Source organism: Astyanax mexicanus, chromosome 5 (genome assembly GCF_023375975.1).
Source record: "Astyanax mexicanus isolate ESR-SI-001 chromosome 5, AstMex3_surface, whole genome shotgun sequence".
In the NCBI taxonomy this organism is placed as follows: Eukaryota; Metazoa; Chordata; class Actinopteri; order Characiformes; family Acestrorhamphidae; genus Astyanax; species Astyanax mexicanus.
This window is the reverse complement of record NC_064412.1, coordinates 50,425,019-50,438,659: the sequence shown is the minus strand read 5'-3', so window position 1 is coordinate 50,438,659 and position 13,641 is coordinate 50,425,019. Positions and strand designations below refer to the sequence as shown.

General features: G+C 38.5%; 1 protein-coding gene across 1 annotated transcript in view; it reads right to left on the bottom strand.

Moving 5' to 3' along the window:
• Positions 1–258: 258 nt before the first annotated feature.
• The window catches only part of pkn2b (protein kinase N2b), a 50,368-nt gene continuing 36,985 nt past the window's right edge, over positions 259–13,641 (bottom strand). Inside the window, exons 8-22 of the mRNA XM_007238941.4 lie at positions 12,669–12,778; positions 10,334–10,477; positions 9,545–9,620; positions 9,218–9,395; positions 8,724–8,853; positions 7,819–7,955; positions 6,484–6,559; positions 6,190–6,281; positions 5,222–5,398; positions 5,055–5,117; positions 4,894–4,970; positions 4,152–4,294; positions 3,909–4,016; positions 3,388–3,468; positions 259–2,268 (exon numbers count right to left, since the gene is read on the bottom strand). Coding sequence (XP_007239003.3) covers positions 2,065–2,268; positions 3,388–3,468; positions 3,909–4,016; positions 4,152–4,294; positions 4,894–4,970; positions 5,055–5,117; positions 5,222–5,398; positions 6,190–6,281; positions 6,484–6,559; positions 7,819–7,955; positions 8,724–8,853; positions 9,218–9,395; positions 9,545–9,620; positions 10,334–10,477; positions 12,669–12,778 — 1,796 coding nt within the window. The 3' untranslated portion in view covers positions 259–2,064. The remainder of the gene's footprint in view (positions 2,269–3,387; positions 3,469–3,908; positions 4,017–4,151; positions 4,295–4,893; positions 4,971–5,054; positions 5,118–5,221; positions 5,399–6,189; positions 6,282–6,483; positions 6,560–7,818; positions 7,956–8,723; positions 8,854–9,217; positions 9,396–9,544; positions 9,621–10,333; positions 10,478–12,668; positions 12,779–13,641) is intronic.

Below are 13,641 nucleotides of genomic sequence, written 5' to 3'. Positions count from 1 at the left end.
TCAATTTTCAAAAACACAGTATCAGTATTATTTTTTACTGTTTATAGTTTACCTGCAAAGACTGGTGTCAGAAGTTGGTCATTAGTGTTGTGTTTAAACTGCAGCCACTAAAAAGCAGTGTTGTACTTTTATACTATGGCTTTTTACACTACATCTGATTCACTTGCAATAGCTTGCAATAAGCTCAGGCTTATTTGGTGGTTACATTCCCCTGTGAAGCGCCATACAGCTGGAAAAGAGAGACAGAGCAGACCTGGCTGTGTGTACAGAGTGTATTTGAAAGAGGTTTGGTGATACACTGAGTGAAGTTGTTGGCGAGAGTCCATAAGAGCTTCTTCTGATGGAGGGGTAGAGGGTGGAGGTGGTGCAGGACAGTCTTCTGCATGCCAGCAGTTCAGGGAAGAGCTGGATTCCATTTTTGCATGGGATTCATCCTCATCAAACCCTTAGGAATTCCCAAACGTCAACTTCCCAATTTGTTTAATACATGATCACTCCTCCATGGTATCGCTTGCTGTGCTGTTGGCGTGCGAACACACAAAGAGCCAAGAAATGGCTCAACCGACTGACCAGATCCTAGAAGAGTCACACACTATGAACAAATACCTTTTAAAAAATGACTATTAAAAATACACAGTCTCGCTTTGGCATATCCACGTGCCAAAAAATATACATTTTTGTTTTATGAATATACATTTTTACATTCCATTTGAGAAGTTGAAGTATGATTGCTCTCACATTTGAGCTGCCCTCTCCAATGATAACCATACACAATTCATATGTTAAAAAAAAAAAGATCACACATATGCATACCATACAGCAGATCCAAGATCCTAATAATATCCTAAAATATATATAGTATAAAACTATAACTTACATTTGTTTGCTTGTCAATGATGGGAGTACAATGATGTTTAAAGAGAAATATTAAAATATTTAAAGTCTGAAAACCACCAAAGATGAAAAATTAATAGCACAATCTCTTTAATCTTTCAAGTCCAACTGTATGTTCTTGGCCAAGGAACTCATCAAACTCATCCAAAAAGACAAAGTCAAGGATGAGACGAAGCCAGTTTGGCAGCCTGTTTTGGTAAGTTTTCAGTACCTGACAGTTACTCTTGTCTGGAAGCTCGCTCACTATCTGTTAAGAATTTAAGGCATTGTGGGGAGAAAAGACTAAATAAATACATGGATCAAAAGATAGTGTTCTTAAGTGGGACGAGTCTTTAGTTTGCGGGGGTGGAGATTGTCTGAGCTTGTGCAGCCTGACGTAACTGCAGTAATTTAGCAATGAATGTGCTGCTTGTCTGGATTCAATAACTTTTTCTCGTGTTTCAGATAACAAGTACATTTCAGCCTTGAGAACACACACTGTGGCAAAGAGTGTTTCAAAAAGTGTTCTTCTATGATTAGCTAGTAAAAAAGGGAAGAGAGAAGACTTCATCGAACCTGTTCAAGAGGTGAGCTCTTAAAGGAGAGCCCACTTATCAAAAATCCCAGTGCTCTGACGTCAAAAACAGAAAATAAAATAAAAAAAAAACTAAATCTCCTTGAACTATTTTAGTTGATGAAGAATTCAGGGGGCTCTGAGCGGCTCAGCAGAGCTCAAATCCTGGGTAATACTCCTTCGCCATCAGTAGCCGAAGTCTGAGAGAGTAAAATTGGCCATGCTCTCTCCAATCATTAATACCATTGTGAAGCTTGTCAGCACAGGCGACTGTTATCGGATGCATCAGAGCTGGGGATCTGGCACTTTCCACAGACTGTGTTGTGAAAGGCTAATGATTGATTGGCTGCAGTTAGAAAAGAGGCAGAGTTTGATTTCACATGTTTCGGAGAAGGCATACGCTTGTCCAGACTCAAAAATTATTAAAACCAATGGGGGAAGAATTAGCTAGAATAAATTGGGAAGAAAATTATGTAGTGTTTCCTCGAAGAGTGCCCAAGAGGTCCTCGAGTCGCTTGCTTGCTCTGGCAGTGGATGTTGGTTGTTTGGTTTGGTTCACAGTATTGGACACATGTGGGCAAAAGGGCTGTGATGGTCAGGGGGAGGGGCTAAACCAACTAACACCAGTCAGCTATGTAGTCAAAGTCTGTAAAAAGCTCCTGTTCATTGGCTGTCAGAACCCTGGGCTCCCGAGGTGGGGTCAGTATTGGTGCTTCGGAGGTGAACTCATCGTCAAAGTTACTGACATCCTCTCTGCCTTTAATGGTCGGGACGAACGGTGGCTGGATCTTCTTAGCAAGCAGCGCACCCCAGTCCACATTCTGAGAGAGAATAATGAAGAGGCACGTTAGTGGAATAACTACAGAAGAAGAGCAAAAGCAGAAACAGCAGACAATATATGTTGTCCCACAGGAGAGAAAACCACCACAGAGCAGCTATTATTATTTGGGTAGTGAGTCACTATTCTCAGCAGTGCAGTAGTTAGAGGTGTTAGTGTGTGTCGAGCTGGTACAGTGAGTAGATCAGATACAGCAGTGCTGCTGGAGTTTTTAAACACTGTGTTTAAAACACTCACTGTCCTCCACTCTATTACACACTCCTACCTACAACTGCTTCACCTTGTAGATAAAGTAAAGTCAGAGAATGAAGCTCATCTATAGCTGCACAGTTTGTGTTGTTTATCCTGGTGCATCATCGTCTTTTATCACAGTACATTGCAAACAGGAGTGTTTAAAAACTCCACCAGCACTGCTGTGTCTTATCAATCACTTGCATCAGCACTACACACTAACTGCATCACTGCAGTGCTGAGAATAATGACCCAGCACCCAACAAAAAGCTGCTCTGTGGTGGTTCTGTGGGGTACTGAGTATTGAAAAACGGGGTGAAAGGAGGATAATAAAAAGATATGCACAGAAACAGATGCAGTACTATAGTTTATAATTATAAGAACTACAAAGTGTCCTATGTGATCAGTGGAGCTGAAAACATGGACAGTGTATGTAGAAATAAAAAGGCAATTTTAATGTTATGGCTGGTGCGTACATAAGATTATCAGTCGGGTAAAAATGACTGGTTAGTAATTTAGTAATATATTAGAAAATAGATTAGTCTTTAATTAAAAGGTAAGTATATATATTTATTAAATACATCTTAACAATGTCCTATTCGCATTTAAAGAAACTTGCACTTGCACTTGTAATGGTAAATACTAATATGGGTTCTAGGAAATCTTATGTTCAGTACACGCAGTTCTGCTTTGAATAATGAAAGGACCAGGGAGTAATGTTCCGGAAATCTGTACTGTGTTATAATTTATAAGCACATGGCGTGCTGTCGTTAAATTACACTGTGACAAGAATGATGAGTTTATTTATTTTTATGTTTGCCCGCTGTCCCTCAGAGGCCAAACAGGAATCAGAGGTTCAAACAGAGCTTACTCTTAAAAATGGATGCTTCTTCACTTCTTCAGCATCTCGCTCTCCTGCACCAAGACGCCTATCCGGATTTCTCCTCAACAGCTGCAGAGAGGAAATAAGATTGGAAGAAAATGTAAGAATTAAAACACACACAATGACAAAGTGTGATTTCACACTTATAAAACTATAACATAACATTTTGAGAAAGAATCTGGAGATAAGACACATCACAATACTGCAGTTCTGATTAAATATTTTGCAATATATTATGATATTGTTAGAAAGATGATATATTATGATTTGTCAATCAAACTTTAAACTTCATCAACTTTAGTGTGCCCTCCTTACTCAGACAAAATAATGGACATAATTAAAGTCATGCGCTATGTTGTACAATAGGTCAATAACGTAATACTCGTGACAGAACTAAATTAACTTAAATGAGTCTGATTTAACTGGACTATAAATGTGCAGTTTATGGAAACACTCTAAAAACACTAAACATGAAATTATGAAACTCAAGCTGTAGTTCAAAAACGTACCCGTCTCATTATGGATATGGCCTCTGTAGACAGAAATCGCGGGTAACGAACTTCATCGTTTACAATGCTATCAAACACCTCCTCTTCATCATCACCTGGAAACGGGGACTGTGGACAGAGAGGAACATGTTTTAGAATCACACTGCCAGGAAACCCAGTCTGCTTTACAACTTTAGAACTGAACTCTGCCTGAGTGCCTCACTGAACACTTTCAGAGTCAATGTTTAACTTCACTTCACTCACCTCTCCAACCAGCATCTCAAATATGAGCACGCCCAGCCCCCACCAGTCCACTGCCCGCGTGTACGAGGTTTCCGTCAGGACTTCAGGAGCAAGAAACTCGGGAGTGCCGCAGAATGTGCTAGTACGATCTTGATAACCCATTCCTGAAATGCAAATGATGAGAAACACATTAAGCATTTCTTTAAACAATCCACTTTTAAAATCACATACACTATACGCACAAAATCTTTTATCTATCTTTTTACTAGATTTTGTAGTACTAAATAATAAGTATTAGTGAGATCAGGATGTTGGATGATCACCACCAAACTTATTCTCATCTCCACAAAGCTCAATGCTGGGGTCTTTATACCCACTATTGCTCACACCTGGCATTAGGCATGGTGCCAGCTGGGTAATGTTTATCTATTATTTATTCCAGAGGGACATATTCTATTGGTAGCAATAAAACAAATATTTACTAATAATACTGATAATAATTACTAATGCATTATTTATTATTTTTTTTCTGTTTACTGTATAAATTGTATTATTAAATGAATAGTCTTATTTTAATTCCCTTTTTAATTTAAAATTATACTTACTATTTTCAATCCCTACTATATATTGCTCAACTGCATTGTAATTAATTATAATGAATATCCTCAGTTATAATGAGATTATATAAAAGGTTTATTGCTTGGTTTAAAAACCATTGCACAGATCAAAATATTTTTAAAGGAAATCAAAAGGTGAAACTTGCCTTCTTTGCAGAGACCAAAGTCGGCAATTTTAACATATCCTTCAGTATCCAGCAACAGGTTATCAAGCTTCAAGTCCCTGTAGGGGTACAATTAATAATTAATCGCATAGGACGTAAAAAAAAAAAATAGGCATGTTTTAGTTTATGATTCTCTGACGTACCTGTACACAATTTTATGCTCATGCAGGAACTGCAGGCCTAGTACTACACAGGCAGCATAGAAACTGCAGAAAGGGAAAAACAGGGACAGCATTATTAAAAATACTGTTCATTTGGCCATTACATGTAATTATTAGGGATCTATGAGTAAATGCAGTCTGTCACTCACACAGCCCGTGGCTCTGAGAACACATCAGCATGGATGTGCATCATCAGATCCCCTCCAGCAGCATACTCCATCACAAAGCACACATGCTCCTTGGTCTGGAAGCAGGCGAAGAGATTGACCAGGAATGGGTGCCGGACGCTGTTCACCGTCTCAAAGATCCTCTTCTCACACATAAGACTGCGGAGGTCAGCGAGACGGGCACAAAGAGTCATTGTTAGGGTGAAGAACTGCTACACACAAAACTATTTATTCCAGTGGAGAGTCCAACCTGCCAGGAGCCATTTACTGCAACAACCAGCCACACTGCAGCACTGGCAGATCACTGAGCAGCACAACATTAACTGTGCTTTGGGTTTAAGGTTTGTGACTACAATATTTTACTAAATAAATAATAATCAAGATAAAAAATTAACAAACTATAAAAATTGCTTATAACTAAACAATATCAAACTGTATATTGCATTTCAAAGATTTTAAATTATATTACTGAGAAAAGGTAACAGGAAAGCTTTCAAATGACATGGGTGGTATGAAGCTGTTCCCCAATGTGGCTGATTGGGTCATACTATTGTATCATCATTCATTAACTTGTCCCACAGTTCTCTTCATTAAACTGTGGGACAAGATATGCAGCTAGAACCTAGCCAAGAAACAAAAATGTAATAAAAACTGATATAAATTGGACGACAATACATATGTGCTTTGCATTGCAGAACTAATTGAATTTAAATTTCTAATTATTTTCCACTGCTCTGAAATAAACAAATGTATGTGGGGAGCTCATAAGCAACTAGCCCTCTAATTCTTCCACACTCAAACAACACAGCCAACTAGGTTCTGGAAGACATCTAGCCAAAAAAGGCCCGGCTGTGCCAGGCAGTGTTTTTTTCTGGCAGGAACTTTTCTCGGTACTGCACAGCGTCTCTCTCAAGGACACTTGAGCACAAGTAGCTGTGAAAGTGTTTTACCTGTCAACTTCATCCCGAGCCACAATATCCCCTTTTTTCAGAGCTTTGATGGCGAACATTTCTCCAGTGCTCCTGTACTCCGCCAGTAAGACCTGTTGAATTATTGAAGAGACCCAAGTGAGGCAATGAAACTGTAGCTAACAGACATAATAACCCACACTGAGAGGAAAACTGCAGGGGAACAATGCTGGGTAAACAATTTTCCATCTCAGAGCACTGTCCAGACACACTACACTCAGCCAAACAATGTACCATCCATCTAGTGGTTTTTAAACACACGGAACAAGAGCATACCTTTCCAAAGTGTCCACGACCCAGAACTGCCACACACTTAAAGTCTCTAATACTGAACTGGATCTCCGGTTCTTCCCTGAGAACATATAAACACCATGAGTTAGTCCAGTTTATTTATTTCCGTATTTATTTCTCAATCATTTTCAACTTTATTTTTTTGCTTAGTTCTCATTACATAATCTGAATGTTTTAACACAATTATTATAGGACATTTTAGCTTTACTCTGCCACTACTAAATGCAGTATAAACGCAGAATCACACATTTAGTGTTGAATTATTAGAAATAACGATGCAGCTACAATTTATGGAAAAAGGTTTTGGGACACCTGCTCATTTATTGTTTTCATTTACATTCAGTTTCAATTTAAATTTTAATGTGAAACTTTAGAGTTGATTGCATTCAGTGGCCTCTTTACACAGCAGGGCCAAATCATTCTAAGCATAGAGGGTAAATGTAAACAGGTTTTCTAAGCACGGTAAGCTAACTGTACTTGGGGCTACAGAATCGTTCAGTGGGTGGGCTTAATGATGTGGCAAATGTGGAGATAATCAGTGATCCATACAATATTCAGGGTGTTTATATTTATTGTACGTAAAATGTTGGAGATATTATCTGGACCTTGGTAATGTCACAGTAGCGATGTGGGACAAGGCCCTTACCGGTAACCATATAGAACGAGGATGCTGGCTGCCGTGTGAATGCCATGGTAGCAACTTTGGACTAGATGGTAACGATGTTGGACAAGGCCTGTAGCCAGTGTGCTAATGCCACAGTAGCAATTAAGGACAAGACCAGTAGCTGGCCTAAAAACGTACGATTTTTTAATTCACATTTAGTAAGTATACTCTCTGTTTTGCCTGTTAGCAAGCTAACATACTAACTTTATAATAATCAGTACAGGAATGTGAGACTAGACACATTAGATGACAGCAACTACAAGACACAGTAAATGACATGGCCAATAACAAGAGCATTAGTGAGGGTCAGGATGTTGGATGGTTACCACCCCACCTCATCCCCAATATACTGTTTGGAGCATCATCATTACAGAGAACACAGTTCCACTGCTCCACAGCTTCATGCTAAGGAGTTTATACCCCTTTTTAGTGCAGGTCTGGTGCCTGTAAGCTCATGTTTGTTAATCTGCTACATAGAACAAATTATATACGATACTTCTCTATGTGGAATACAAAGGTTGTGTGTGTGGCTAAGCAATGGGTGCAACCTGATGTAGATCAATACTGCATTCATTAAAGGTCGGTGTCCACAAACATTTAGACATACAGTATGCAATGTTATTTGAGTGTGTTCAGGTGAATGATGGGTATGGCACCTTTTCTCAGTTATCTCTTGACTGCTCAGCTCCAGGACAGGTTGCTGAACATCATCTACCACCAAACTGTCGTAGTCCGGTTTGGTCACTGCACTGTTGCGACTGTCGTTCAGGAAGTCAAAGGTGGCTAACGCATCCTGAGAAAAATACGGAAATTACTATAAATATACACATTTATAATGATAACAATCTTTTAAAAGAGATAACATGCAGCGTAGTATCATACAGTGGTATAATATACTACTGAACACCAATAATAAATTTAACATAGATCATGATGTACAAGATTATTTTCCAAATAATTTCATAGTATCAGATGATATTTAAGTTGGCATTGATAATGGTAATGTATCCCAATTGTGTACTATACACTACTATGGTATACAAGAAAGAGACTATATAATAACTTCAATACTGTGGGTTTGGCAGGTTACTACAAAACAATTGTAAGTATTATATACTTTATTCATTTAATCAGCTCTATGATCTTCTGTGACTCATTGCAGTTCTATAATTGACTGCAAAGGCTGTAGTCCTGTATGTTTCTCTGCATACTCATTTCACCTTGTTTTTTTAATTATGAGGACCCCACAGTACAAACCACCACAGAGTAGCTGCTATTATTTAGGTGGTGGGTCATTATTCTCATCATGCAGTGACACTGATTGGTATGGTGGTGGTGTATGAGGTGTCTGTGTTTTGCTGGCATGAGTGGTTCAGACTCAGCAGTGTTGCTTGTGTGTTACACCAACCCAACATACTACAGACATAAACCAGCACTAGTATACTCTAATGTAATAAGCCTTTTTCTGTGAGATTTAACTGTGCCTGTGTGATTGTGTTACAATATGTGTTACACATATACAATGTGTTACATATACTACCCCATTAAAATGATTTAGTACCTGCACTTCCCTTCCATCTGGGACTTTGTCCTTTGTTGGCAGTTCTTCTTCTAGTTCCACAGAGTTTGAGTGCCGGTTTGAAGGAGGAGTGGCTCCTTTGTCAAAGTCTAATTTGGTCACGGTCGGGTCACTGAAGGAAAGGGTCAAATCACAACACTGTTGACAACATTCCAATTTCTGTTTTAGCTCTGGCCTACAGCCATGTTTGGGCCTGGAGTCTTTCGAGGACGTCTCATTAGAACAGTCATGTATAGATAAAGCGAGGGGCCTGAACGTCACATGGACATCTAAACACTGGCTGAGGGGTTACTATATTTAAATCAATGCTAATTACCATCTAAGATAGATGGCTAGTTACTGTTTAAGATAAAAAAAGTAGTAGTAGTATTTGGTGAAAATTGCGCATAAACAAAAAATGCATGTTTTGCTCCACAACACACAGTTGTTGGTATTCACTATGTATTATTCTGTAACAAGCTTTTTTTTCTGCATACCTGGACAGAGGCGGTGAGTCTGGGTGACCGATTGCTCCAGGTTCAGGACTCAGAGCTGACCCCAGCTCTGCCACCGGGGGACTGAAGGAGTTGTTGACAGATGGAATGGCTCTCCTTACCAAACGACCCCATGTGGCAATATTTATGTTCATCTGAGGGGCCCGCAAAAATGTTTTACCTGGAGAGAACAAAAGAGCAACATCAAAATCATCAATCACTGTTCTGACCGCACCTCTGACATTAACAGGTTAAAGTTCATATCTTTCACAGAGAGGGATAAACATTACTTTTCATTCTCACAGAAAGATATGTATGACTAAAACTTACCTTGCTGTTTTGAGAAGATTTTCTTCTGCCTTTGTAGTTTTGGTCGTCTTTCGATAACTGGATTGAAAAATGTAACCTGGGAAAAACATTATTATTATTATTATTATTATTCATTAAGTAGTGTCAGTGGTAGTAGTACTAGTAATAGCATCATATGTAGCAGTGACAGAAGTAGTAGTATTAACAGCACAAATTGTAGTGGCAGCAGTAGTGCTAGGATGAGTTGTAGTATCAGCAATAGTAATGGCAGACATAGAGGCTGTTGCAAGTAGTAAAATTAGTAACAGTAGTAAGCTAGCATTAGCAATAGTAGAACAACAGTAGTAGTAACAGTAGTAGTAACAGTAGTAGTGTCAGTAGTAGTAGTAATAGTAGTAGTACAGGTAATAGAAGCTGCATTAACAGTAATAGTTGTAATAGTAGACATAGTAGCAGCACTAGAAGCAATAGTAGTCATAGCAATAGCAGTAGTGGTATTAATAGTAGCAATAGTAGTAGTAGACACAGCAGTAGTATTAGAAGTTGAAATAGTTATATTAGTAGAAGTATTAATAGTAGCAGTAGTTGTAACAGTGGAAATAAAAGTAGTATTAACAGCAGTAGTAGTAGCAGCAGTAGCATTACAGGTTGTAGAATAATAGTTCTAGTAATTGTAGCAGTAATAGTACCTACTACAACTCAATTACAGATTGAAGTTTTTTTTTTTTTTACAAAATAAATACAGCTTTGCATAGTATGTTAACTGTGCTTTATATGAGGACAATTGTATGTTAATAAAAATGGGCCTACCTCAGCAAACAATTTTCCTTGTGGCTCCAAGTAGAGGCACATGCCATGCCGCTGGTTATCCAGGAAGTCCTCCAGCCGCAGAAACTTCACAGCGCACAGAGAGCGATAGTCTCTCCAGTACACAGATATCTCCAACTCTCGAGACTTCACACAAAGAAAAGGGGGGAAAAATGAATGACTATAAATAAATATTAATGATTTAGCCTGCTTGATGATGTTTGCACTTCCCAATATCTGTAGAAAACATAAAAAAATAGTTCCATTCCCTTCTGTTCTATAGAAATGAAGCCAGAATTGTTTGCCATGTTGTCAAATTTGCAACCAAAGCCTGCACAGTAGAGACTTGCCAACTCAATGGGTAGACCCGCCTCCTTCTCCCAGAACAAGTATATCTCAGACCACCTTCATTATGTAACAGTACAGAAGCAGAGCAGATTTTTCCACTGGATTCTGTTCAGTTTGTCCAGTAAGTGTAATGTTTAGTAGTGTAGTTCATGTAAGATTTACTACAAGTCAGTCACTCTGCATCAGTAGCAGAAGCTTACCAGGATAACAGAGTAAAAAATATAACCAGAAATAATACATCACACTCTTTGTCACATTCTATTTGCAATCAAACCCCAAACCCCAACCACATCAATACACCAAATTCTAATACAAAGTCTACTCTGGACAGTAGAGAAATATACTCCAACAGAAACAGGATTAACTCTTTTTACTACTCGTAATTTCAAAAGACAGAATGAATAAGCAGGTCTCCTTATATTTTTGTCCAAACAGCACTGAAAACATGAACTCGATAGCTGTAAAAAGCACATGGCCGAAGATCAGGACACAGCCTTCAGAGCTATGTATTACTCCCAACAAATCTGCTAATCCACCCGTAAGCCTGACTTTCACAGGGAGGGTGAGCTAACCGCAGTCTTAGCGCTGTCTGGCTGTTACACTCAGCCTCTCGTTGCTCAACTACAGATTACTGCCCTCACGTTGTCTGCGGTGACATAACTGTAAGATCAGTCAATAATGTAATGAAATGCACTCAGGTCGGTGAAAACATCAATAAACACACAGATGGCCCTCAAAATAATGAAAACCATCATAAAATTCACAAAGGTGAACCATGACTGTGTGTGATGCAGGTTCAGGAATCACTCAGATGAACTCAGTCAACTTGGCCTGTAAGCAGTCATTAACAAATACACCCACAGTGGGTCAGTAACCTCACAATTGCTGAAATTCCTCTCAAGGTGTTTGATATAAGTGCGAGTGAATCAGCAATACTGCTTACGAAGAGCGTAAGAGCATGGGAATTATTAAAGAGAAAGAATAACACAGGTTTTTAGTACTTGTACAGTACTAGCCAAAATACACTGGATCAAATATAATAATTAGATATGTTTAATTAGCGTACACAGTAGCTATCAATAATTTATTGTAAACACAATTTTCTCTCCAATTTAGCTGAGCCAATTAACCTGGCCACTTACTAGGACTCCCCTTCACTTTAAATGCTCTAAACACCAGGACAGTGAGGACCAGCGCGTATGTCCTCTGATACATGTGAAGTCGGACTCTGTCTGTATTATAACTGCCACAAATTAATGCAGAATTACTAGACAACCAACACACTCGGAAAGATTAGCAAACAGACGCCAATGCCGACCAGCATCAAAAAAGGAGTGACGAAGGGAGAGACCTGCTATACTCACCCATAACATAACACACTGTGCTATCTCTCGGACTCTGGCTGCTGATGCAGCATAATTCAAATCAGCAGGATTTAAATCAGCAATTCCTGTACATTTAACATCCCCTAGAACCCAAGGCTACATGTGTTTAAGCCAACATGTCTGTATTCTAGGTTACATAAAGTACAGATATAATGCACATCACAAGAAAGAAGAACAAGACTTTTTGCCCAGACATTTAAGTATCAGCTAGTAATTTACTTTAGGGAAGTAAATTAATTAAGCTTGAGTGTGATATTATGTACATGCCTCTATAAGGCGAAGGGAAGAGTTTCTTAATACAATGTGTATTATTAACAGATTACTTTAAATGATAAACTGTTTTCAATACGGCAGATATGCTAATAGTATCAGACATGAAAAAGTAGTACTGTACCACTCCCAAAAAAAACTGGGCCGAATCTGGGATTAACATTCTTAAACTTAATTGTGGTAATTATTAAAGTTGAGGTGGTTAATGTATGAGGAAGAGCATGCAATACTCTATGTGAGAAGGTGGGTATTTACTTGTGTAAATGGGATTATAAGCTTGCAGCCTAAGCGTTTGTGTGTGTCTGTGTGTGTGTCTGAGTAATATCTCTGATTACCCGATCAAGCTCCAGTGTGAACTTCTGGTCCCAGGACTGGTTGCTGACTGGCTTCCAGGTAGTCTGCCCCACCACTGTGTTGTCCAGTTTCAGAACTGCACTGATCTCATCTGATGATGCAATACACAAACAGTACACCTTTCAGTCCAAGCAATAGAGCCGTGAGGAAAAACAAACACACAGTCATGTGCTGTTTTAACGCACTGGAGTGGGTGAGTGTGAAATAGTGGCTATAGTAGCCTCATAACTATATGACACTTTGGGCAGGAATATCCAAAGTAGGGTTGCACAGAACAATTCGCAATTGAAATAATTCTGACAACAAGACTGAATCATTTATAATGCACAATGACTCATTAATATTTGTGTCCATAAAATTGCAGTGTTTGCTTTAATGTTAGGATTTTTTCAGGGCACCTCTGTATACAATGCAGGCAGTGAGGAAGAGAGCCAGCAGGGAGCTGACAAACAGCTGTAAAATGTTTTTGTTTTTTGTTTTTTTTTTACATTATACTTACATTAATTAAACTAAATAAAGTATTTAGCTTCACTTATCAAGCGTGCTATCAGATAACTACCTTATTTAGCTAAAATAAATAAGCTGTACAGGGTTAGGAGAGTAACACTTGTTTGTAAACTGAGGTAAATGTATAATTAGAATAGCAATGCTGAGGTAGATTTCTGAACAAACCACACTGCTAGAGCAAATGCATGATGTAAATGTGTGATTAGAAAAGCACTACTAAGGTAAATGTACGACTAAAATAGCACGACCGAATGAATTTGGTGATTAAAATAGCATCGCTGAGGTAAATTTGTGAGTAAAATTGCACAGCTGAGATTAATGTATTGTGCTTATTTTATTTTTGTAATTTATATTTCTTACATTTATTCAGTGGTAAAAAAGGGGGACAAATTAATGCAAAAACGTTTGAGTTCTGAAAGGATACAACGCTAAATTCTTTAAGAATGA